The sequence below is a fragment of the Ursus maritimus genome, unplaced genomic scaffold (genome assembly GCF_017311325.1).
Source record: "Ursus maritimus isolate PB19 unplaced genomic scaffold, ASM1731132v1 scaffold_7, whole genome shotgun sequence".
In the NCBI taxonomy this organism is placed as follows: Eukaryota; Metazoa; Chordata; class Mammalia; order Carnivora; family Ursidae; genus Ursus; species Ursus maritimus.
The window spans coordinates 46349014-46375851 of NW_024426885.1; the positions used below are offsets into that span (position 1 = coordinate 46349014).

Here is a 26838-nt window from a genome sequence, read left to right on the forward strand (position 1 = left end):
GAGGCGGCCATTTTCTATATTTCCTTTTAAACTTCCCGGTTTGTGAATCATATAAATGACAAGAAAGGAAGGAATGGAGGGAGGGAGGAAAGGAAGGAAGAAATGCAGGTATGGTCAGCCCTCCCTAGACCGCAGGGAGAGGGAGAAGGGGGTTATGAATACTCCTAAACCCCAATTAGAGCAAAACTCAGAGCAGACTCTTCTACAGATGAACTGTGGCTCGGGGACCGAGCAGGCACTCACCACCCACCCTCACGGGGCAGTAGCTGCTCAGCAAGGATGGAGGTGTGGGGGACCAAGCTTGGAGCTGGCCTATGGTGGGCACAGGTGGAACGTAGAGGGGCTCCAGGCAACCTCTTGACCCTGGGTTCCGGCAATGATGGGCAGTCACCTAAGTGCCCTTGCCCAACCACTCCGGAGACACCAGCATGTGTGCGGACCCTCCTGCACTCAGCCACGCTCATCTGCAAACCTGTTATCAGAACCAGGGTTGCAGCAGCACGACCTGTGGTTAGAAAAAGTAGCCAGCCCTGGTTTCCCAGCAGCAGGGCCACATTGAACCCATTTGAGGTCTTATATGACAAGTTCTTAGCCTGGGACCTGTGGGCCTTTAAGAGCTTAAAATTATATGCAAACATTTTTGGGTATTTTCATATACACATCTTGGAGGGAAGAGGGTACACAGCTTTCTTAACATTCTCAAAGGAATCCTAGACCCCAAAATGTTAAGACTCCCAGAACTCTAGGGCTATTGGAAATCTCCAAACAGACTCCTCATTGCCCCCCTCTGGCCCCATTACGCAGACTTGAACACTCAGGCCCACAGCTGGGAAATGACGAGCTCCAAATTTCACAGCTGTTGGAGCAGAGCAGGGACTGGATCCCCCAGCCAGGCTGCATTTGCTGAGTCCTCCAGACCCACCTGACAGGTATGGCGAGGGGTGGTGGAGGCCCGGGGCCTGGGAGGTGGTGGTAGAGTCTGGCCTCCTGCTCGTGGCTCTGGCCAAGCTCTCGGAACATGGAGCTGAGGCCAGCGACGGTGCCCTTCTGGATGGCGCGGAGGGAGTGGCGTCGGTACTCGTCCCTGGCACGCTGAGCTCGGCGGCTCCTCTCCTCATCCGCGGCCTTGGACCTGCGCACTGGAAAGGGATGGAGAGTGTGTTCACCCAGACCCACAGCCCAGGCCATACGCCCAGCAAGCCAGGATTGGGCCCGGAACCCTGGGACTCACCCAGAGTCTCACAATTCACCTGTATTCACCAACACAGGCTACATGGAAGTTCAGAGCCCAGGAAGGGAAGGGCAGGCCCAGCTCTGGCCAGCAGCCCTGGGCTTGCCTGTCACCGTGGAAGCAGAGACAGTCATGACAGTTTAGGGTCATCTGCCTGTTTCGGTGGCCCTGGTCCAGAATGAGCAAGCCACCTCTGAATGGAAATATACATCTCTATATGTATTTCTTTCTGGGAGCACCTGGCTTAGAGCGGCTTCTCAAACCACGTGCCCACCTGCCAGCCTCAACGGCACCTGTCAAGGTGGTCAGCATCTCCAAATACCACTGCCATCCCCCACACTGACTGTAGGCTTTTTCCGTGCCAAGCCCTTGTTCCATGCTTTCCCTACAATATCTCATCACAGACGCTTCCCCCGACCGCCCAGGTGCAGGGCCCGTCACTATGTCTCTGTCAGAAAACCAGCCTCCAGAAGGTTGCATAACTACCCCCAAAATAAATAGCTAACAAGGGGGCAGAGCCAGGGTTGAAACCCGAGTGTGGCTGGCCCTAAACCCATGCAGCCATTTCCACCACCTGCACGTTACCTCTCAAGCTCCCTTCCTTTGAAAACCAGGTGTACCTGACACCAAGCCCCTGCTCCCTCGTACAAAAAGCCCAAAGAGCATTTAAGACCCTTCAGTCCAACCTCCTCGTGTTGCTCATGTGAAACCTGAGACCCGAGGAAGGACAGTAACTTGCGCAGCTGGGTCAGTGGCCAAGCCAAGCCAGGAGCCATCCTTCCTGCTACCACAGGCTGAGCTGTTGGAAACCCTGGTGTCCTGGTTCTGCTGCCCTTTCTCTGGTTTGCGGTGGCCTTGACAGCTGCTGGGTGAGTGTGTTGGAGAGAGAGGACCCTCAGGTAGCTCTGTTACTCACAGACCACAAACTCCAGATGCCCCTCTCTCCAGCCTTCCAGCTGTCTGTGTTTCCCACGGCAGGGCCCGGTCCCAGCCAAGCAGCCTCGGAAAGACATCTGTGTGTTGCTGCTTCTAAAACTCTAAAGGGAGTCCTGGAACTGGGGAAATGCCAAGAGAGGGAACACAACCTGTTGGAGGCAAGGTCTAGAATTAAAACCAACTCTTTTGTAGTCTGATTGCGTTTCATCAGGCTCCTGTCTGCCTTTAAAATCTAATTCTTTTTGTAGAGAACTCTTGGAGCTGGACATGTTCTAACTGTGCATGACGGGTGACTGCGTGTCCCCGGGCAGGTCCCTTCCCCTCCTGGAGTCAACTCTTACCCAGAGTCTATTCCTATTCCAGCCCCATTTCACACGTGTGTGGCAAACACCCACAACCGACCAACATCAGAGAGCTGGGTTCTATCAGTGTTTGGAGGATACAAGGTAAATAGCCCTTGTCCAGACGGAGAGCACGGCTACCTCTCAAGTTGTCGAAGACCTCTTCTTGAAACATAATAGAACGTTTCCCCAGATCTGAGGAAGGCAACATGAAGGCCGTCTCTCAGAAAGATTTATGGAAGTGGAGGTCACATGCCGAGGACCCAGTAGGCTGAGCCCCCCAAGGGCAGGTGGGGGATTTCCTCTGCTCTGTTCATCGCTATATCCCAGTGCCTACATACACAGGTGTCAGTCAACAGCCAGTACCTATCCTTGGATGACTGTGCCCAATTAAGTATGTACCTCTGAGCTGGGTGCAGACATAACAAAGATCAGACCCTTCCGTCAAGGCGCTCCAAGCCTGCCTGGGAAAATAAGACAAGTATCTCTAACACAATGAAATCTGGGACAGATAAATTATCATCAGGGTTTAGGGACAGCAGTTCTCATATTCTGTGAGGGAACCAACAGCCATCTCAGGAAAGGAAGCATCTGGAAAGGTCAATAGAAGTTTTCCAGAGAAAAGAAGCCATCCAGGGAGAAATCTAGGTTTGGTGCCCAGCTGGTTCATCTGTCCATTCCAGACACTAAGAACACCATAATGCCTGCCTCGCATTGCCATGGGAGGGTCAAAGAAGGCCAGGATGGCCGGGCGTGAGCTCTGCAGCCACTAGCCAGCAAACTAAACACAGAAGCTCGTGCCCTAAAAAGCCAGCGACCTTTGAGAGCTTACCGCCCCTGAGAGACAGGGACACTCAGTGACAGGTTGCGGAAAGAAGTCATAGGCAAACGAGGAAGACAGGCTGTTGGAACCCAGCCAGGTGAGGCCCTGAGCTATCAGACACACAGAGACTAAACCCAGCCTCCTAAAGGCCAGCTCTAATCCAGCCATTCTCTTCCTCAAACGCCTTCAGGGGCTCCCACTGCCCACAGGATAAAGGACAACCCCCCCTCCTCCAGCCCTTAAGAAGCATCCTGCCTGCCCCACTTTCTTCCCCAGCCCAATGGCTTCTGAGCTCCTCCCACTCTGTGCTCTGACTCCCCCGCGCTCCGGGCGCTGAGGACCCTCTCCCGCGCATCTGTGCTCAGCCACTCAGACCGGCTGTGATGAACGGGCAGCCAGGGCAGCCAGAAGGGCCAAGCACTGACGGCTTTCAGGGGTGGGGAAGCGGCCGAGGCTGGGAGCAGGAAGCAAGCGGGGGCTCTGCCTTGGCCTTGGCAAAGCCAACCTGCTGCCCAGCCCTGATTACAGAAAAGGGACCCACACAGGTGCCTGGGTGGCTCAGTCATTAAGCGTCTGCCTTGGGCTCACGGCGTGATCCCAGCGTTCTGGGATCGAGCCCCACATCAGGCTCTTCCGCTGGGAGCCTGCTTCTTCCTCTCCCCCTCCCCCTGCTTGTGTTCCCTCTCTCGCTGGCTGTCTCTCTCTCTGTCCAATAAATAAATAAATAAAATCTTAAAAAAAAAAAAAAAGAAAGAAAAGAGAAGAAAAGGTACCCACACAGAGGCACACAGGGTCAAGGACGGCTCCAAGACAGCTTTCCCGGGTTTTTTTCCTCCCTGGATACCTTAGCTAACGCCTCCATCAGCTCCCATAATTCCCGTTCTTTCTTGTGATAAGAACATTTAAGATCTAGGTCCTTAGCAATCTGGAAGTATATAATGCAGCATCGTTGACTGTAATCGCAGCGCGTTCGCTCTCCAGAACCTACTCATCTTCCAGCTGCAAGTTCGTGCCCTTGGACCAACGTCTCCCCCCAACCAGCCCCTGGTAACCACCATTCTAGTCGGCTTCCGTGAGTTTGGCTTTTTTAGATTCAACATGCAAGTGATATCAGGTAGCGTTTGTCCTCTGACAAATCTCGCTTAGTGTAACGCCCTCAAGGTCCATCCACGCTGTCGCGGATGACAAGATTTCTATTTTTCTCATGGCTTAATAATATTTCATTGTGTGCCTGGGTGTGCGCTCACACACACACACACAACACACACACACACGTGTGCGCACATGTTCCTTATCCACTTATCCAAGGACAGACCCTGAGGTAGTTTCTGTACCCCGGCCTCTGTGAACGACGCCACGACGCACATGGAAGTGCAGGTATCTTTCCGATAGCCTACTTTCATTTCCTTCGGCTACATCCTCGAAAGTGGGGTTGCTGGATCATAGGGTAGTTCTATTTTTAACTTTTTGAGGATGCTTCATACTGTTTTCCACAGTAGCTGTACCGACTTACATTCCCACCAACGGCACACACTGGGTCCCTTTCCTGCACGTGCCTGCCACACGCCATCCGGCTTCCCTAGGAAAGTCCCTGAACACCTCTAGGCCTCAGTTTCCACTTCTGTCAAAATGAGAATGACACGAATGTCTGCCTCACAGAGTGGTCATGGAGAATAAGTGAAACATAAAAACACTAGAAACTATGAAGTGTTCTGGAAAAGCAGTGTCTTATTTGATCAGGCCCCTGATGTTGGTCCTTTCTTCAAATGTCCCAAAGCCTTAGTCTGGAGCCAGGTTGCCTAGATTCAGACCCCAGCTCCATGTCCCCGCTGTGTGACACAGGACAAGTGACTTCATCGCCCTGGGCCTGCGTTTCCTCCTAAGTAAAATGGAGAAAACATAAAGCTGTCATGAGGATTGAGAGAGCCAATAAGGTAAGCCACTTAAAACCATGTCAGGGACATATTAAACACCACGGTTAAGTGTTCGTTAAAATTTTTCTTTTCATTCACCCTGGTGTTGCCAGGTCCAAACCAGAGTTCATGGCCAGTCCAGAAGGGATACCCTTGTTGGTCAATCACAGGAAATCCGCTCTGGGTTGAGCATCTTACCCTAAATTGTCCTTTGAAATCTTAAAAGGTTGCTTTAGTTCCTTCTCAGAATCACGAATGGATTCAGACTGTATCCCATGAATCTGCCACGAAAACCCTCAGCCAAAACCCATGGGGTTTGTTCCTTCTAACCCAGTGAAAATAACCAAAACTCGTATGAGAAGCCACACTGGGAGCAGCCACGAGCATCTTTTGCCCTGAGCCAGTGAGGGTCAGACTCTCCGCGTGGCCCGGCGAACCCCCTGCAGAGGTGAGGCCCCCACACCGAGTCACCTGCTTCCTCCCCCAGCCTCGCTCTGGCCCAAGATGACGCCCCGCGGGCCTGTCCAGCAGGCACTGCGCATGGGACAAAGGGTGAGCACGGCCACCCCCACTTCTGATAGGATCCAGAGCCTCCTGTCTCCTGCCGGCGGGAGACTGAGGCTCATCTCGCAGTAACACTGTAAAGACAACAAGGACCACGGGAAAACACTGAAGGCTCCAGAAGCAAGACCGACTTGAGAGATGGAACAGTGGACCGAGCACAATAAGACACTACATCACACCCACGAGGATGGCTATTTTTTTTTAACTTGTTTAATTAGAAAAAATAGAAAACAAGTGTCAGCAAGGGTATGGAGAAAGCCAGCAACTCGTCTTCTGGAGATACACCCAAAAGAACTGACAGCAGGGCTTTGAACCCATTTTTGCACTGCGATATTCACAGAAGCATGCTCCACAATAGCCAAAAAGGTGGAAACAACCCAGATGTCCATCAAAAGACAAATAGGTAAACGCAGTAGGGTATACACACACGGTGGGATATTACCCAGCCCTAAAGAAGGGGCTTCTGATCCCTGCCACAATGTGCATGAGTCTTGAAGACAGGATGCGAAGTGAATAAGCCAGACATGAAAGGGCACGTGTGGTTCCACTGATACTCCACGTACTGTACTCACAAGAGTTAAATACGCAGCGAAAAGAGAATGGTGGTTCCAAAAAGCTGCGGACAGGGTGGATCGGGACTTACTGTTCAGTGGGGGCAGTTTTAGTTTGGAATGGTAAATCTCAAGTTGTGTATCTTACCACAATTTTCTCTTAAATCGACATTCTGGAACATTCTGGTTGGTAAGCCCTGGGCTGAGCATTAAGAAGCCAGAGCATAGGGGCGCCTGGGTGGTCCAGTTTGTTGAGCGTCCAACTCTTGATTTCATCTCAGGTCATGATCTCAGAGTCATGGGCTCGAGCCCTTTGTCAAGATCTGCGTTAAGCCCCATGGGGGCACTGCACTCAGCGGAGAGTCTGCTTGAGATTCTTTCCCTTTGCCCCTCCCCCTGCTCACGTTCACTCTTTCTCTCAAATAAATACATAAATCTTGAAAAAAAAAAAAAAAAGAAGCGAGAGCATAGCTAAGTGTCGCCATCAGCTAGATGTATACCCAACTGTGTCCCCGCCTCAGCCCTCAGCTCTCTCCCATGCAGATAAAGGGGAAGGTCCCTTCCAGCTCTGACCCCTATCTCAGGGATGCACCCACACCTGCCTAGCCCGGGGCCACCTCCCCAAAACTGAGACACCGCTCTTCAGGACTGCCCAGCCTGGACCCCTCCTGCTCAGGAAGAAACCAGGAGTCCCCCCCGTTTTGGAATCCAACCTCTCCCTTATCAGACCTGGGAACCTCAGCTGCCGCAGCCTCGGAACATTTGCTTGGCTTTACTCCTCACCGTCTGGCTATACAAGGACCAGTTTTCATCTTCCTGGGTCTTAGTTTTCCCTCCATGGAGACAGTACCATCCTTTATCCAAGGGCTGCCAACACTGCCAGACTGGTCTGGAATCACGTCCTCATCTGTGCTCAGGATAACCCCGCTCAGTTCTCTAACACCGAAGACAAACAACAGAAGTTGGTTTTCCTCCCGGCAGAATCTGCAAGCAGTTACATAGCTCCAGACATCGAGCCAGGCCAGTCACTGCAAGAGGCAGGGTTCTTAACACTCTAACACAGTCGGGCAGGGTGTGCACATTATTCAGCACACGTGTCCTTAGTACCGCTCTGTGCCCACACTGTGCTGCACAGGACCCAAGCTGCGCCTTGCACGCCTCCAGGGGGCGCAGTCTCTGCGTGACCATCATAGGTGTGTACACAGGTAACAATTTTCTGGCAGATGATAGTGCAGTGTCTTTTTCTAATTTTCACAAGGTCAGCGTAACAGCCGGCTGCCAAGCTGATACTAGGAGATACGGGTACAGCAATGAGCAAGACGTAGTCCTTGCTCTCAGAGAACTTATCGTCTAGCAAGGGAACCACGCCAGCAAACTGTGGAACTGTGCTGGAGAAGGACATCTAAACTGATGCCTGGTGGACACGTGGGATTCAACCAATAGAGGCCAAGGAGAGGGTCTTCTGGGCAGAGCAGGCTCAGGGGCAGAGGCCCAGCGGCAAGAGGGAGCTCAGGCATCCCTCCTGGAATGGGTCGGCATGGCTGGAGGGAAGCTCTCTGATGGACCGGGCAAGAAGGGAGGATGCAGAAACAGAGAAGGCCATTTAGGAGACCAATAAATACTGGCCAATTAATTTTAATACTTTACCAAAAGGTGATTGGAAGCCACTGAAATGTTTTTAGCAGGAGAGCAAAACGCTGTTTCTACTTCCCAAAGATTGGTTTGGCTGCCGTGTTGGGAATGAATCCGACAGGAACAAGAACAAAGGCTTGGAAAACAGAAATGTAGGTAAAGAGCCATGGGGTCAAAGTTCAGATGGTACCAGGACAATGAGGTGGAAGGGTATAAATTCAAAGAATGGGAAGGAAGTAGAATCCTTACCACTTGGTAAGTCTGGGGACTGATAGTAAGCAAAAAGGAGAGACCAGAATGTTAGCCAAGCTTCTGCCGTTGACAGCCAGGTTTATCACCTGGGGCGGGGGGGGGGGGGGGGGGGGTGGGNCTTCGGATGGGATCCCAGGAGGACATGAGGTTCTGGAAGATCATTAGCTGCTGCTCGTCATGAGACCCTTCTCTAGAGAACTTGTCCGTGGTTCCTTGGACCCCTTCTACCTCTGCCCAGGTAGAAAAGACTCACTCCTTTACAGAATTCAGATGATCCAGTTACATCCACAGGGAAACCCAATGCTTCAAAGCAATATCAATCTGTAGTAACCCCTTGGGTGAATAATATAATGTCTCTGAAAATTAATGAATCATTATACATTTTATATGTGTATAAAAAATGAAAAAGCATCCATAAAGATTTAAATTGTGTAAGTGGGCAGTTGTGTTTAACTTCTGCTGCGTTTTCTGCTCCATGTGACATTGGACAACTCAAATTACCTTATCTACACTTTATCTCCTCATGGGGCGGAGACTTTGTAGAGTTGCTCTGTAAATGAGGTAAATGAGATATTTCATAGAAGGATCTTGGACAGCTCTGGCACGGAGTAGAAGTTCATTAAATATTATATATTCTTGTTACTGCTGTCTTCATTGTGAGGTAAGGGGACTGGAATGCTGCCTTCAGAAAGGGTCCGTCCCACATAAGGCAGAAAGGGGTGGAGGTGGGGAAATGGTGTAGGGATAGAGGCTGGGTAGTGTCAGGAGCTCTCGTCCGACAAATGGGGAAAATGAAAATTTTGTGAGACGGGGAGGCTTCCTGCCCCTGGGGGAAGGACAATAGGCAGTCCAGATATCGAAGGCTGTGCACACAGACCCCTGGGGACTCCACCTGCTGGAGCAACTATCGCCTGGGGAACGGGTGGGTTTGGCACCAAGATGATGGCCCCTGAGACATGAGCCTCAGGGAAAGAAGTGAGGCTCACCCACAGCCAAATGTAGGCCAAGGGAAGGAACACTCTCTCCTCCCTAACTCCAAGGCCTCCGAGGTCCCCACCACCCAAGTCCGGATTCCTGATGGCTGCCAACAGTGACCCCCTGTGGCCACCAGGCGCAACTTCAGAGGTTCCTTAAGACCAGGGTGCTCCCCGCACCAGTATGAACCTGGGAATGACTCCGCATGGGGACAACGGAAAGCCCCCAGAGATTCTTGAGCAATTCAAGAAGAGAGAGAAGCCCATGTAGGCTATGAATCGAGCACGTGGGGACTCAGGCTGGCATTATTCTGAGTTGTAAAACCAAACCTACGGGGCACTTGGAGCGGGAGAACGGCTGGAACTGGTTCTGTCGAGAGACACAGCACCACTTCCCAGGCCATCAGTGCACAGAACGGCCCTGCTTTGTGTTACCTTTCCCTCCAGCCCCACATTCGGCTCCACCCCACCCCATCCCCGGGACCAGATGGCATCTCCCCTCCAGCACACAGCATTGGAGAATCATCCACATTAAACCCAGACTCCAGAGCACTCTCTCTTCTGTGAACAAAGAGAATGGAACCAACATAGCTGGACTCCATCCTGGGTCTGAGCACACATATTTCTCCCTGGGCTCTGACCACACACGGCAAAGCAGAGTACAGATTGTGGGGGAGGGGCCACAGCAGAATGACAAGGTCGAGGAAGGAGGGGAGGGGTTCACCAGAACACAGTTCCAATATTCGAAATAGTATCATTTACCAAGTCATGCTGGCTCTTCTCCAAATCTCTGGGCAACTAGACATCACCTAACTTCACACTCCTACAAGTTTGCAGTTGAGAATTAATTAAATTAATTTCTTCCTGGGATTTTCAGAGCTTCTCAGAAGCCACAGCCTGCTCTGCTATTGGAACTGAAAAACGAACTCTGTATTCGAATGATACTAAAGGAAACAATGCCCTTTTTTCCCCCTAACTCGGAGAATTTAATTTAGGTGTTTTATCAAAAACTGCTGCTCCCAGTAGATTAATGGCCCACTATAATCTTTCATATTAAATTAATTGAGTGCAGAATGGCTTTGCTGGTTTTGAATGACAGCCTCCAGAGTTTAGCTCATCATTCTTTAAGAAAGCATAAAGAAAAGAACCAAAATCATGGGGCCTGCATTATCACATTTTCTCTGCCTTTTGGAGGTTTTTCCACTTTTCGTTGCCACCCGGTGCATTAATTAGCAGTCAGGCAGCACTTGGGCCAGATGATCTCCAGTCTGCCTCCCTCAGGAAACACCTGCCCGGCGCCTAACGGTCCACCTCATCGTGTCGCTACAAAGAGGAGCACTCCTGCGTGGCACTTCCTCCCTCTTACTGTACCCTCCCATCAAGCCTCCACTCAGTGGAATTACCCCCATTTTCCAAATGAAGAAGCCGAACAGCTGAGCAAGAACTTGCTCCCAGTCACACGAGTCAGTGGCACAGCTAGGGCAGGACTCCCAGTCCAGTGCTCCTTCTCCCACACTAGAGTAGCCTCATGTGACTTCACTTTGTAATTGTTCACTATTTTTTCAGTGTAAAGCTTTGTCCTGCCTTTTTTTCTCCTATCTCTTCTTCCATTCTGAATTTAAATGAGTGAGTTCTTCTTTGGCTCCTCCCCATCTCCCCTTTCTCCCTTTCACCTTTGTTCACCATGAACCTCAGGCTGCAGCCGCAGGGAAACGTGCACGGCGTCCTGGGCACACCATGACCTTGCTTTTGCTCAGTGCTGCTCCCTCTGCTGTGAGGCCCTTCCCTGCTTCTGCACTTCCCCACTTCTCCCAGACCAAATGCCATTTCCTCCGCAGGGCCTTTCCAAATGCTCTATACACCACGATCACGTGCGATTGATTCCTGGGATGCCAGGCTGGCTCAGCACCCGCAAATCAGTAACTGTGATACGCCACATTAACGAAAAGAATAAAAATCGTATGATCATCTCAATAGAGGCAGAAATAGCACTTGACAAAAGTCAGCATCTTTTCATGATAAACGCTCTCAACAAATCGAGTATAGAAAGAATGTACCTCATAACAAAAGCCGTATATGACAAGTCCACAGCTAACAGCATACACGATAGTATAAGGTTGAAAGCTTTTGCTCTAAGATCAGGAGCAAGACAAGAATGCCCACTGGCTCCACTTTTATTCACCGTGATACTGGAAGTCCTAGCCACAATAATTAAGCAAGAAAAAATTAGTAAAAGGCATCCAAATCAGACAGGAATAAGTAAAATTGTCTCTGTTTGCAGGTGGCATGACTTTACATATAGAAAACCCTAAATATTTCACCCAAAAATTGTTAGAACTAATAAACCAATTTGGTAAAGTTGCAGGATACAAAATCAACATACAAACATCATTTCTGTTTCTATGTAGTAACAATGAATATCCAAAAAAGAAATTAGTAAAACAACCCCACTCACAATAGCATCAGGACGGGTGAAATAGGCAATGGGTATTAAGGAGGGCACTCGTGATGAGCACTGGGTATTATACGTAAGTGCTGAATCACTGAATGCTGCACCTGAAACTAATACTACACTGTAGGTTAACTAACTGGAATTCATTTTTTCAAGACTTTATTTATTTATTTGAGAGAGAGAGAGAGAGACAGCATGAATGGGAGGGGCAGAGGGAGGAGAGAGAGAATCTCTAGAGACTCCACACTGAGCATGGAGACGAACAAGGGGCTCAAGCCCAGGACCCTGAGAGCATGACCTGAGCTAAAACCAAGAGTTGGATGCTTAACTGACTGTGCCAGCCAGGCACCCCACTAACTGGAATTAAAATAGAAACTTGGAAAGAAAAAAAAAAAGAATAAAATATTTAGAAATAAATCTAACCAGGGGCGCCTGGGTGGCACAGCGGTTAAGCGTCTGCCTTCAGCTCAGGGCGTGATCCCGGCGTTGTGGGATCAAGCCCCACATCAGGCTCCTCTGCTATGAGTCTGCTTCTTCCTCTCCCACTCCCCCTGCTTGTGTTCCCTCTCTCGCTGGCTGACTCTGTCAGACTCTGTCTCTGTCAAATAAATAAATAAAAAATCTTTAAAAAAAAAGAGAGAAAGAAAGAAATCTAACCAAGGAGACAAAAGACCAGGACACTAAAAACTATAAGACATGGATGAAAGAAGTTAAAGAAAACACAAATAAATGGAAAGATACCCTGTTGTCATAGATTGGAAGAATTAATATTGTTAAAATATACATACCACACAAAGCAATGTACAGATTCAGTGCAATCCCTATTAAATTTCCAGTGGCATTTTTCACAGATAATAGAAAAAATAATAATCCCAAAATTTGTATGGAACTACAAAAGATTCTGAATAACTGAAACAATCTTGAACAAGAAGAACAAAGCTAGCAACTTCTCACTTCCTGACTCCAAATTAAATTACAAAGCTATAATAACTGAAATAGTATCGAACTCACATGAAAACAGACATATAGACCAACAGAGAAGAATATAGGGCTCAGAAATAAACTTATGCATATACGGTCAAATAATTTTCAACAAAGGCACCAAGAATACACAATGGGGAAAGACAGTCTCTTCAAAAAAATGGTGCTGGGAAAACTGGATATTCACATACAAAAGAACGAAATTGGACCCTTATCTCCTAGCAAACACAAAAATCAACTCAAAATGGATTAAAGACTTAAATGTAAGACCCAAAACTGTAAAACACCTGGAAGAAAACATAGAGAAAAAGCTCCTTGACATTGGTCTTGGTGATGTTTTTTTTGGATATGACACCAAAAACAAAAATAAACAGGTGAGATCATGTCAAATTAAGAGCCTTCTGCACAGTAAAAGAAATCATTAACAAAACAAAAAGGCAACCTGCGGAATAGGAGAAAATATTTATAAACCACATACCCAATAAGGGGTTAATGTCCAAAATATATGGGAATTCACACAACTCAATAGCCAAAAACAAATAACCCAATTTAAAAAAAGGGCAAAGGACCTGAATAGTTATTTTTTCAAAAGGACATACAGATGGCCAACAGGTACATGAAAAAGCACTTAACATCATTAATCACCAGGGAAATGCAAATCAAAACCACAATGGGATATCACCTCACACCCGTTAGGACATCTATTATCAAAAAGACAAAAGACACCAAGCATCAGCAAGGATGGGAAGAAACTGGAACCCTCATACATTGCTTGTGCAGATGTAACCGGTACAGGCGCTCTGGAAGACAATATGGCAGCTGCTCAAATATGAAACATAGGGTTACCATGTGACCTAGAAATTCCACTCCTAGTTACATACCCAAGACAACTGAAAATTATATGTTCACACAAAGGCACACCAGTGTTCACATCCCAGGGACTCTTTTGTTGGAGCTCCTCTTCCACAGACATGAACAGCTGGGCAAGAGGCACGTATATGGATTGTGTCCACTTGCCATTGACAATGGCGCAGAGCATAGCTAGCTTCCTGCCACCGCTCCGTTGTTTCGAGCTTGCTTTTCTGTTTTAAGAGGTACCAGGGGTACATTTTTGCACTGAAATCTACGGATGTTTTAAAAACACTTAAAAAGGGGCGCCTGGGTGGCACAGCGGTTAAGCGTCTGCCTTCGGCTCAGGGCGTGATCCCGGCGTTATGGGATCAAGCCCCACATCAGGCTCCTCCGCTATGAGCCTGCTTCTTCCTCTCCCACTCCCCCTGCTTGTGTTCCCTCTCTCGCTGGCTGTCTCTATCTCTGTTGAATAAATAAATAAAATCTTTAAAAAAATAAAAACACTTAAAAAAAACACTTCTCACAAAAATAGTCCTTTGTCATTACATTATTTACTCATGGGTTTGTACATTTCTGTTAATGAGTGATTTTTTCAGTAGAAAACACATATTCAAGAACCACAAAAAAATACCCAATGTTCAGAGCAACGTTATTCATAATAGCCCAAAAGTAGAAACAACCCAAAGGTCCATCAACTAATGAGTGGGTGAACATCATGTATGATTCTATTTATATGAAATATCCACGATGGGCAAATCCACAGGCGCAGAAATTAGATTAGTGGCTTCCTGAGGTGTGGCAGGAGAAGGAATAACCAATGGGGACAGTTTCTCTTTGTAGTAAGGAGATCTCTGGAAGTAATAGCAGTGATGGTCTGCACAAGGCGGTGAGTATGCCAAAAGCCACTAAACTGTACACTTTTAAAGGGTGAATTTTATGTTGTGTGAATTGTATTTCAATTTTTTTTCGAGTCTGTTGAATGACTCTGGCGTGTGGTTGAGAAAGGCTGAGGACCAGAGAAGTCACGCCCCATCTGCGTTACCCCTGCCGTGGCCCTGGCTCCAGTCATCTCTCAGGGGCACCACTGCAACAGCATCCTCCTCTCTCTCACCCCCAAACCCACCTTTACAAGCGGCCCACTGCCCACCTGCAGGAACCATGCCTTTTCATTTTCTCGATGTTTTGACTTCTGGGACCTTGCCGAGGCGAGAGAGACTGCCTCCCAGGGTTGGCCAATTCCTAAAGATACTAAAGGACTCACCTGCAAGTGTGCCTTTCATTTGCAAACCAGCCAATCCAAAATATTCCCATCGCTTCCTCTATCTAGCTCTTACCATGGGGGGCACTGTCCACCCACCCTCATTACCCCAGGGTGACAGGCCAGGTGTCTGACAACTAGAGACAGCCCTGTGCCCCAGAGCCTGCAGACATTATTCAGACCAGCCAATCCTACACCTGCTTCCCCTGCCTGGCCTTACCTGCCCCAAGCAAACCACCAGAAAGGCTCCTGCCCACATCGTGTCCCAGCTCCCTCCACCTCCTGATGGGCCCTGGTGCTTCTCCCTGAAGCCCTACGTGGCGTGCCCTGACCCCCTGAGTAATAACTTCTTGCGGCAAGGTCATCATTTCCGTATTATCCATATGATCCAGGTGTTACCATACCTGATTCAAACGAACCCCAAGCCCATATTGAAACACCACCCTTCAAGTCTGCTTCCGCCTTCTCTCTCCCCCCACCAACTTTTCTCTACCAGACACTCTCCAAGCTTTGTAGCCTTTGTAGTGGGCCCCATACACCTCCACCTTCCAAGCACATCCCATTCCCATCATCATGCCCTTACGTCTGCTGAGGCCTCCGTCTTGGGGACCCTCTCCTTCTCCTGCCTCTTCGCCTCAGTTGTTCCTGTGCCCCCATCAAGCTTCGCTTCGTCGTGCTGCCTGCAGAAGCCCACCGGGATAGCCACTCCGTACTCCAACAGTAGTGGTACTTTTCAAAACCAGGACCCTGTGTGTCTGTCTCCCTACTGGATTGCAAGTTCCTCCAAGATAAGCACCATGATCCCTCATTTCTGGGTGCCCAGGACTTAGCCCAGAGCCAGTAAAGTATTGGTAACACAGTCAATGTAGGGTTTTCTTTTTTCATGTGAGCAATCTCCTCCATCAGCATATGAATAAGCTCCTGGGGGGTGGAGCCCTCACCTTCTGGGTCCTTGACAGGGCCCCCCTACTAGGTTGGTCCAGGTAAAGGCCTCAGGGCTTAAGTGACCCGGAAGGATGACCCCACAGATAGACAAGGGGGAGGAGAGAGGGTGGGGAGCCAGGCTGGTCTACTCACGCTGTTCCTCCCACTCCCGTTCCTCGTTCTCGCTGGCATGGCTCTGCAGCTGGGCCTGCTTCAGGGTCCAGTAGAGTTCCTTCGCCCTCTGCTCTTCCTGGAGGCGAATCTGTTCTTCTCCTCGCTTCCTCTCCTCTTCCTCTTTCCTCTAAAATATCGGGGGGACAGAACGACATTAGGTCACAAGAAAGAAAGTGCCCCTGTGGCACTGCAGCCAGGCAGGGCTGTCTCGGGGTGGGGTGGGCCAGTGGTGGCAGCTCAGGACAGTCCCTGACACATGAAATGGCCATAGTCTGGCCTGATCAAGGCTGCGGTAAGGATCAAACTGGTTAAAATACGTGGAACAGGGGCGCCTGGGTGGCTGAGTTGGTTAAGCTACCAGCTCTTGGTTTCAGCTCAGGTCATGATCTTAGGGTTGTGAGATCGAGCCCTCTGTCGGACTCCCCACTCAGCGGGGAGTCTGCTCGAGTTTCTCTCTTCCTCTCCCTCTGCCCCTTCCCCCCAAAATAAATATATAAATCTTAAATAAATATACGTGGAATAATTTGTAGACTCCAAAGCTTTCTGCAAAGATACGAGGATGCTGGGCCATCCTTGGCCACACTTACATTCTGGGGGAGAGGAAGGGTGGGTACCATTTTTCTTGGAGGCCAATTAAGCAGGATATGATCATGTCTTAACCTTCTGTCTGGATAAGATATTTCAAAAACAAGCAGGTTTGGGGGCCCCCCATCTCCATTTATCCCACTCTGGAGATCCAAAAGGCTGTGTGTGTGTGTGTGTGTGTGTGTGTGTGTGTGCGTGCGCGTGTGTGTGTGTGTGTGTGTGTGTGTATTTCCCTCTACCTTTGTTCACACCAGAGTAACCCGCAGGTGTCACACGTGCATTATATGCTAAAGGCTCGTTTTCAAAACCAGCAATTCTCCAGACCACTTCACCGCAAACTACCCCGCCCTCACCCAGTGCCCAGAGGTCATGATTCTCAATTATTTTAGCTGTCCCTTCATGTGCTGACGTCTCTGTCTGAATCATGCAGCTAATTTTTTGATTTATCAATTCTAGTCATTAAATTACTGCTTTTCTTTTTTGGTACTTGAATATTGGGCACTTTTATGTTTGCCACACAGGGACAGGCCCAGACGTTTCCTCTCCTCATCCTTACCATAACAACATCACAGTCTGTGGTGAAATCAATAATTGGTGTATATATAGTTCACTGCAAAGCCAAAGTAGGATGCTGTGTTCACCAATCATAAGAAGTACGTATCGTAACTTTCTAACATATCTCTGAAACACGGGTACGTCTCACGACTTGCAAGTTGCCTTTTTAAGAGGCAACGGTTTTTTTCCTTCTTCTTAAAATAATGTTTACTAAATCAGTACTTAACTAATACAGCATCTTATATTCAGTAACATATGGTAGTATGATGGCTTTTTCTTTCCCGAGTTCGTAATTGTTTTATTCTGAAGCTGAATGTTGAAATTGCCCAACTTCTCTAAGATCTGTCGTAAATCTTTCTCTGTGTCTATTTTTATAACAGATAAACAGCAGTTATCTTTTTCCACGGGTCGCCACCGTCCCCAGATGCCAGCCTTCCTTCTTCTCCCATCTCAGTTGGTTGTTACCCAGGTCTCCTGCCCATCCATCCACCTGGGGACTCATTTCTCAGTCCTCCCCAAGTCGAAGCTCTTGTTTCTTTGTTCCATGTTCTTTTTTGGCCACTGTGTCATTTTGCAACAACACAGCTTGCAGGACTTCTCAGGTACGGATGCACGGAGAGACACTCTCTGAGTCTTGTCTGAAAACATCTATATGCTGCCTTCAGATATAACTGTTAATTTGGCTGAGCATAGAATTGAATTGAAAATCACTTTCTTAAAGCAGAATTTGGAAGACTTGACTTCCCAGCATCCAATACTGCCGCTTAGATTCTCCATCTTCTGCATGAGACATGAATTTTTCTCTTTATCGCTGATGTTCTGAACATTGTTAAATGATGTGTCTTGGTGGGGATTTTCTTTCATTGATCATGCTAGGCACTCAAGGAGCTTTCTGCCTGAAGTCTCAGATCTTTCCAGTCTAATACACCTTGGCCTAGAATTTCTTGGGTAATTTCTTCTCCTCTCATTGTTTTTCTCTCTAGAACTCCTGATTGTCAAATGCTGGACTCCTCGACTTGATCCTCTAGAAGTCTGAGCATTTCTCTCTTGTTTTCTCTCTCCTGCCCTTTGCTGTTCTACTTCCTGGTTGATTCACTGATTTTATTGTCTAAATCTACTGCTACATTTTTTATTGCTACATTGCACTTGTAATTCCCAAGCCCTCCTTCTTAGTCTTTGGTTGTTCCTTTTTGCTTCATTGCACCCTGTCCTGATTTCAAGAGCGTAATGTTTCATTTCTGAGGATTTTAGAGCTTTCTCCCCCCGACCCCTATATTTTGATTTATATCTATTTCCTCTGCTTTTTGCTTTTCTTTTCCTTTAAAGTATGTCTTATGTGTTGCCTGTCTTTGGTGTTGGAGGCTTTCCTTAGATGTCTGATGTTTCCTGGCTGTCTGTATTCAAGACAGAAAATAACTATACGGATGGGAGACTCAGAGTGTGTAGACAGGACTTCCCTGGGAGGTGGGCTTCACTCCAGGATGACTGGATGAGGAATCAGCCATTTCATGGAGGAAAATACTCAATACTCCAGTGTAAGCATCTAGAGGTGCTCTGTTCTGAGATTATTCCGTGTCTTCTCCTCCATCCTACCTAGGTGGTGTCTGAGCACCAGCATACCAAAGTCTGTGGGGAAGGCAGGCTGCAGGCAGGACAGCCCTGAGACCCTAGCAAGCAGAACCCCTGGCTTGCACCCCACATTTCATGGGAACACCATGCCTTGAAATGCCTTCTTTGCAAACATTCCCCTTTGTGTCCTCCAGGGGTGGCCACAAAGAGTCCTCCCAGGACTGGCAGGGGCAGCAGTAGTAACCAGGTAAGATCAGTACAGACCAGGTCCCACAGGAGCCCTAGTCTCTTGTTTCTCCCCCTCGGGGTGCTCTCTGACCGTCTCCTTCACGAAAGGGGTTAACCATATGGCCCCAGGGGCTCCAGTACTCATGTTTATGGAATCATCCTGGAGTCCAGTGGCCAGGCCACGGTTCCAAGGGGGTGGACCAGCAAGCCAATGAACCCTCCCAGCCGGCACCTTATTTTTATCACAGGATTGCATGAGATTGGGTCACCAGAACAGAGCTGACAGGCTGATTTTATGTGGTTCAAATTGAGAATTTATGATAAACAAAGACACCATGCAAAAATTTGCATGGCCCTGGGGCGCCTGGGTGGCTCAGTCCTTAAGCGTCTGCCTTCGGCTCAGGGCGTGATCCCGGAGTTCTGGGATGGAGCGCCACATCAGGCTCCTCCGTTGGAAGCCTACTTCTTCCTCTCCCACTCCCCCTGCTTGTGTTCCCTCTCTCGATGGCTGTCTGTCTCTCTGTCAAATAAATAAATAAAATCTTTATAAAAAAAAATTTGTGTGGCCCTGTGCCTCCCAGAGGCAACCCAGGCTGCAGGTGTCCCATGGCTCAGGCTACTCACTGCTAAACGTAAGACCTTTCCTTAATCCTCCTGTTTCCCATCGGCCCCTCGCCTGCTCTCTCCATTCGGCCTGACACACTGAGCTCTGAGCCTCTCCCCACTCCCCATCTCCTTCTGCTCGGAGGGAGGGAGGCAGTAGCTTGGGAGAAATGGGTGAAAATGGGGACATGAGGGTCAGCCGTTCCACGGAGAAACTGGTCACCAACCTGACCTCCCCGCTTCACAGTGCTGGTGCCTCCAGGCCCTGAGCCCACAGGGGAACCCAGACTGAGCCAGCTCACCCACCCACCCACCCCTTCCTGCAGGCTCCCAGCTGAACCCCTCACCACTCTGTCTCCCAGCCTCCAAATGTCAGGGAACACTTTCTTATCTGTTCCTGCTTCTCATTTTCTCTTTCCAGGGGTTTTAGAACTTTTTCAGTCCTTTGCTACTATTTAAATGGATCAACAAGAGTTGGGGTGGGAAGGAGGTCACTGAGTTTTTAATGCCTCATTTAATAAAAAAAGACAACTCTTTTTGTTTCTTCTGAAACAATATAGATTAAGGATTTTCTTCTAATTCGACAATCCATTTTTTAATCAGAAGGAATAGACAAACTTCCCACTTCCTAATGAGTCACTCTCAAGAGCTGGGCTCGAGGACAAAGGAAGTGGAGTGGCTTCACGTGGTCACTCACCAAACACAGAGCACGCAGAGGCTCAGGCCTGCGTTGGGCTCTGGGGACAGAGCAGTGGCCAAGACACACACCAGCCCCACCTCGGCGCTGGCCTTTCCAGGGGGCGAAACACACCAGACAAATAAAAATCAAGAAATATCAGAAAATAATAACCAGTCTGCAGAGAATTAAAACAGGGGAAAGGACAGAGAGAATTCAGGAGGCTACTTTAGGCTGGGTGACCAGAAGTCCTCTCAGAAGGGTGGGTCGCTGTGATCTGACAATTGAATAGTAAGAACACCAATAAGTATCGGGGAGAAGAAATTTCCAGGCAGAGAAAACAACAAGCACAATGGACCCAGCATTGCAAATGGGCTTGGCATGTTTGAGTATAGCATCATCCACCGTGGTTGGAAGAAGAAAAGTCAAAACTCTATATTTGATGAGTTCGAGATGCCATCTGACATCCCAGAGGCCTGCCATTAGCAGCGGGATGCATGAGCCTGGGGCTTAAGGGCAAGTTCAGTGGAAGACAGTGGCTCAGGAGTCATCTGCGTAGGGATGATGTTTCTCAGCCACAGGACCTAACGCTATCACCGAGAGCAAGAATGCGGATCCAGAGAAAACAACCAGAAATAAGGTACAGAGATGAAAGTACAGCATGGGGAATATAGTCAATAAAACCGTAATAACGTTGTAGGGTGACAGATGGTGGGTGACTCCTTTTACTGTGGTGAGCATTGCCTAATGCAGAGAATTGTTGAAACACTATGTTGCACACCTGAAACTCATATAACGCTGTATGTCAATTATACTTCAACAATAACAATAAAAAAGAGAGAGAGAGAGAACAAGCAGAGTGTCTTGGGCCACTCCACCATTTAAAAGTTGAGAGAAAGAGCTCAAGCTAGGAAAGGAGGCTGAGAAGGAAAGCCAACAGATAACCGAAAAACCCAGAAGGGGTGATGTCTGTTGGGGAAGCCAAGAAAGAGAACGCTTCAAGTAAAAGGGAGTGGTAAACTGAGCTGCAGGCCAGAAGATCACAGAAGATAAGGACAGAGAAGCGACAAGGGACCGGCGGGCAGGTCGTGGCCTCAGGACGTGATGGGAGAGCTGCCCGGTGGGGTGGAAGGGCAGCCATCCAGGTGGCGTGGGGAAGGGAGTGGAAATGACCGCAGACAGCCCTCTGGGGACATCCTCTGCAGACAGGAGCAGAGATAGGCAGTGGCAGGTGGAGGGAAATGTGGGGTCAGGAGGGACATGGGCTCGGATGGGAAATGCTAGAGCTGAGAGTTGGTGACAGATGCAAAATTGGAACCAAAGTCTGACTCCGAAGCAGAAATTTTAGCTCAAAGCCACAAGAAAAAGCTCACTTTGGCAATCACTGGCATCTCAGCAGAACAAAAATCCTTCCCACCCCAGCACGGCACTGCAGTGTATGCCACGGATTTCCCATGCCTGCCCCCTCCACCTCTGCCCCCTCATCTCTGACCCAGGTTGTCACATCACCCAGTACATGGGGCACCGACCAAGACAGCGTCCACCCCGGCTCTTCAGATCTGGCACCTGCCCAGGGAGGGTCTTCCAGGCAGGAGCAGGTCTCAGGGAAAAGACAGTCAGCCAAGGCCTCTCTGAGCCAGAGGGGCTTCAACCGCCTGGTCCTACCTTCCAGGCCAGAGAAGGGGTATACTGGCTTGCTCGGGCTGCGTGACAAAGCACCACAAACCAGGAGGCTGAACCGCAGACACTTGTGAGCTCTCGAGGCCATCACTATAGAGGCAGGGTGGGTCTCTTCTGAGGCTTCTCTCCTCGCTTTGTAGATGGACCATCTTCTCCCCGTGTCTCACACGTCCTCTCCGCTGTGCATATACGTATCTGTGTCCAAATTTCCTCTTCTTCTAAGGGCACCTGCCATGCTGAATCAGGGCCCACCCTGAAGACCTCTTCTTAACTTATGACCTTTCTAAAGACCTTACCTCCACATACATTGACATTCTGAGATAGCGTGGTCAGGTCTTCAACATAGGATTTTAGGGTGACACAGTTCAGCCCGTCACAAGGAGAAGGCACCCCAGAGAAGGGGCATGACGGACACTTGGCATAATGCTCTCCAAGTTCATCCATGTCGTCACAAATGGCAGGGTTTCCTTCTTTATTAAGACTGAATAACATTCCATTATATATACATCATGTATACATACTGCATTTTATTTATCCGTTCATTGGTCAGTAGACACTTAGGTTGTGTTTGGCAAACGGGTACTTTCAGTTATGCAGGATGAATGCATTCTGGACTCACTGCATGGCGCCTACAGTTAATACCATACTGTATACTTGAAATTTGCTGCGAGAGTAGATCTTAAGTGTTTCTACCACACACCAAGGAGGTCACCAGGTAAGGTGACAGATGTGTTCATTGTCTTGATTATGGTCATTTTGCAATGTACACGTATGCTAAAACATTGCACATTGTCAATATATACAATTTTTACTCAAAAATTGTAGCTCAGTAAAGTTGGGGGGGAACTACCCACAAATAAATAAACGATAAATGGCAAAGCCACGCTGTTCACTCAATCCTCTACGCCCCAGAGTGAACAGTAGTCTGGGAGCCAGGAACCTGCCGCCTCCAGCTCTGAGGAAAATAATCAGCCACTTACTGTGACAAAGACAAGCTCCTCACAGGGCTGGGGACAACAAAAGAAAACATTTTGCAGCTACAGATAGAGAGCATTGCATATTTCCCTCCACGGTCTTGCTGAAATGCCTCAGCCCTCACAGCTGAAGTTGCCTGGAAACTTCCTCTGTTGCGGCTGCTCTCAGAATCCTTTGGCTCCTCCATGAGCCCTGACGAAAAGTCCATCTTTAAGTGTAGCCTCCACAGGCCAATGCAGCCAAAAGACAGATGGGCAAACACTCTCTCCTTCTACCTTAGGAATCGATGCTTTTTTCTGGCCGTTCCTAAGCCCTCGGAGCCATCCGCCTTTATCAATCCCCCGTCTCCTGTGAACCCATGGGTAACGCCACACCGCAGGAGCCCACACCTCATCCCCGTGAAAGCTGTCCCCGAGACAGACGCTTTTCTGGAAGGCACAGTCATTGTTGTTGTGTTGGGGAGCAAGAACTCCTGTCCCCTTCAAGGGTCCTTCTAGCTGGACTAAGAATCAAATTGACATGAGACAGATTAACAGGAGAAAATCAGATGTCATAGTGTACATTCAAGAAAAGCACGCGGATATGGGAGACTATCAGGCAAAATGAGGGATATGTGTCATCCTGAACTTAGGAGAAGGGGAGTAGGGGTCAGGGATTTCAAAAGAAAGGAGTGCAATTCACAGGGCAATAAAGAGAAGAGCAGGTAATTAGATGTTTGCCCTGCCATACTGATGGGTCACTCAGATAAAATGTATCTGTTAAGATCCCCCATTTTGATTCTTCTATGTAGTTAGAGGGTGGGGCAATAGTTTCTCCTGAGCCCTGGGGGTCTCAACTGCCTTCAGCTCCGTGGGCCAAAGTGGCACATTCTAGCGGCAGGAGGGCTGTCCCAAGCCCCTTCAGTTGTTCATCGGGCCCAAATAATACCATCATGCTTTTCAACATGATGTACTCCGAAAGGGCAGGGCCATGCCTGTGTCTGTCCTTCTCCCGTCGACAGCCCCCAGCACGGGGCCTAGCGGAGAGCAGGTGCTCCGCAAACACTGCCCGGAGGAGTGAGTGAACTAATGACGAAGAAGAAGGTAACACGGGGTTTGTGATGATCGTTGAGAGGGGAAGGGTAAACCACATCGTGTTGTCTTGTTGATTCCAGCCTCGTCCAAGACAAACTGAGATCAAGCCTCCCATTTTCTAGAGAAAGCTGGAAAGGGGAAAGTGTCCCCCACTGATAATCCTATTGGAAATAAGGTGGGTGTTGTTTTATAGTCCTACAGGATGGCATGAAGGGCCAAGATGAACTCCAGCCTTAATGGAGGAAAAAACAAGAAGAGAATGCGTGGCCTTGAATAGGAAGTGGTGAAGAACCAGAGGACAACGTAACTGTACCAACTGCGCCTCTCCTTATCGGGAGCACTGGGAAGGGAGGGAGCCTAAGGCAGAAGGAGAGGGCACGAGCCTTAGCCTCAGCGTTCTGTGGTCTTAAGCAGAGGCAGACCAGCCAAAAGCAGTCTTATGAGTTAAGAAAGCAGAGAAAGTATGCAAATTCTATCTGGCCTCTTGATCCCCTTTCTTTCTAGAGGAACAAGCACTTCCATATGCATGTAAATTGCATTCAAAGGCGCCAGACACTGCAGAACGGTTTTTAAAAACAGGTTTCCAGCTGTCTGTATCTTCTATTTTGAAGTTCCCTCTTTAACCTCACACAAGATTCTGGGATTCTCCCCCCATTTCCTCAAAGGGATTTTCGCTCTTATCTCTACTGTGATCAGGAGAATTCACAGAACCTGCCTGCATCCTGGACACAGGCAGCTGGTCATCGGGAGCCCGGCCGATACCCCACCACCACCACCGGCTTCCCGTCCAGCATCTCCTCCCTCCTCCAGCCCCCACCCCAAAGTTTGCTTCTGGTGGCACAAAATACAAAGCCCCTGGGCCCAGCCGGCACATTCTCTGCTCCCCCAAGCTTACCCCCCTTGCCAGCTCGCCTCTGCAACAGGGTGGTGCCCTCTCCTTGCTCCTCAGCCTGGGTTCTGTGCCTTTGCTCTTCGGTCCCCTCACCCCAGCATCTGATTGATGTCCAGCCTTGCTGATTTCACCTCCACTGTTTCTCTGTGTCCATCCCCCTGAATCTCACCACCATCAGACTCATTGGTGGCCGCTTTGACTACCACAAAAACCTCCTCACTGGCCTCTCCCTCCCCCCATGCCTTCATCCCCAGCATCATAGCCTGGAGCCAGTCATTCTCAGAGAGGTGGATCTGACCATGTCCCTCTGTATCGAGATCCTCCATCGCTCCTCTGCCCACAGACAACGTCTGCCTCTCTGTTGTACCATCCAAGGGCCCCACAGCCTATCTTGCTAGGTTCCTGTCTGGCTTCCTGTCGTGCTTTTTTCTCGGCCCCCAGCAGACCAGTCACCATTCCACGTATCTCCTGTCCACTTCCCGCTCTGCTTACGCCTAGAATCCTGCAGGTGCCCCTTTGCACACCACCATAGTCCCCCCGGCAGGGTGGGGGCTGAGGGGTGCTCACTGAGTTGTCTCTCTCTCTCCTGGCACCCTATAAGCTTGTAGAGAGTAGGGAGTTTATGACTATGACCACCACCCTCCCCCCAAACAAGCTGCACTTGGGACCCTTAGTGAATCTCATGGCTTTACTGAGCACTCCATGAACCTCCACACGGAACAGCCCACAATTTATCATCTCTGTCTCACTGAGGTTCTCAAGGAGATCATCAACCAGAAACTCGCTGGGAACTCAACCCCTCTGTAACCTCCTTGTGAACTGAGCCCCAGGACACCAGCTCCACGCAGCCACCTTCCCAGCATCTGGGACTCAGCTCACCTCTGGGGAGAAAGGAGGCCAGAAATTAGAGCAGGGGAGTCTTGCTGTGAGAGACACAGAAAAAGTATTGCTTGCCTTTTCCGGCAGACTTAAATAATCGTACCCCAAATCCAATGATACAAACTAAACATCTCTCCGCTAGGGATTGAGTGGATTTTTATACTATTATGGAATTACTGTTTTCATTTCAACAGGTGTGATGATGATTGTGGGCTCCACAGGGAACGGTCCTCAGTCATGCGAGATGCACACTGGAGGACGTAGGGCTTGATCAGGAGTCAGCAAACTTAGGCTCCCAGGCCAGATCTGCCCTCTGTCTATCATTTAAAATAAAGTCTTATGGGGGCTCCTGGGGGGCTCAGTCGGTTAAGCATCTGCCTTTGGCTCAGGTATGATCCCAGGGTCCTGGGATCAAGCCCCTGTTTCTCCTTCTCTCTCTGCCCTTTCCCGCCCCGCTGGCATGCGCTCTGTCTCTCTCTGTCAAATAAATTTTTAAAATCTTCAAAAAATAAAATAAAATAAGGTCTTCTTAAAAGACAGCCACACCCATATTGCCTGCTGCTGCTTTTGTGCTGCAATGGCCTGGTCGAGTAGTTGTGAAGAGAGGGTGTGGCTGACAAAACCTAAAATCTTCACTCTCTGGAACTTTACAGAGAAGAGTTTGTTAAGCCCTAGCTAGAGTATATGATGTCTACAGCTTCCTTTCAAATTGCTGAGCAAAACAATCTAGCAGTAGCAACAGAAATATACGTATGATATATGTGTGTGTATATATCTGTGTGTGTACAGATACAGTAATGGAGGAGAGGAGAAAAGAGACAATACAAATGTGACAAAACATTAATAATCGGTGAACTTCAGTGGAGACTCTACAAGTACTTTTTTTTCTTTTAATTTTGCTGCAAGTTCGAAATCACTTTTAAATAAAATGTTTTGAGAGTAAATATTGCTTCCCTTAAAAACTCGAGAGAATCTCCTAAATATACATATATATTTATATGTATATATATATATATATATATTTAAATATATTTTTCTTTAAATTAAATATTTATCTCTCTATCTATCTATAACTCAAGGGAAGATTAAATAAGATCAATAACAATATAAACATGTAACCAGCAATTGCAACAGGTTTTAAAGTAACAAGAACAATCTTATACACAATTACAACAAAAAATATTTAACCTATGGTTTAATGAGAAAAGAAATGTGGAGCATTTAAGTAAAACAATAAATTTTACCAAAGTCCAAAAGATGGAAGC

General features: G+C 48.5%; 1 protein-coding gene across 2 annotated transcripts in view; it reads right to left on the reverse strand.

The window, feature by feature from the left end:
* Nucleotides 1-26838, reverse strand: part of SH2D4B (SH2 domain containing 4B) — an 84490-nt gene that overhangs the window by 29245 nt on the left and 28407 nt on the right. For both annotated transcript variants that reach the window (XM_008696313.2, XM_040624486.1), the window contains exons 4-5: nucleotides 15838-15985; nucleotides 923-1139 (exon numbers count right to left, since the gene is read on the reverse strand). In XM_008696313.2, the coding sequence (XP_008694535.2) occupies nucleotides 923-1139; nucleotides 15838-15985 (365 nt within the window). The remainder of the gene's footprint in view (nucleotides 1-922; nucleotides 1140-15837; nucleotides 15986-26838) is intronic.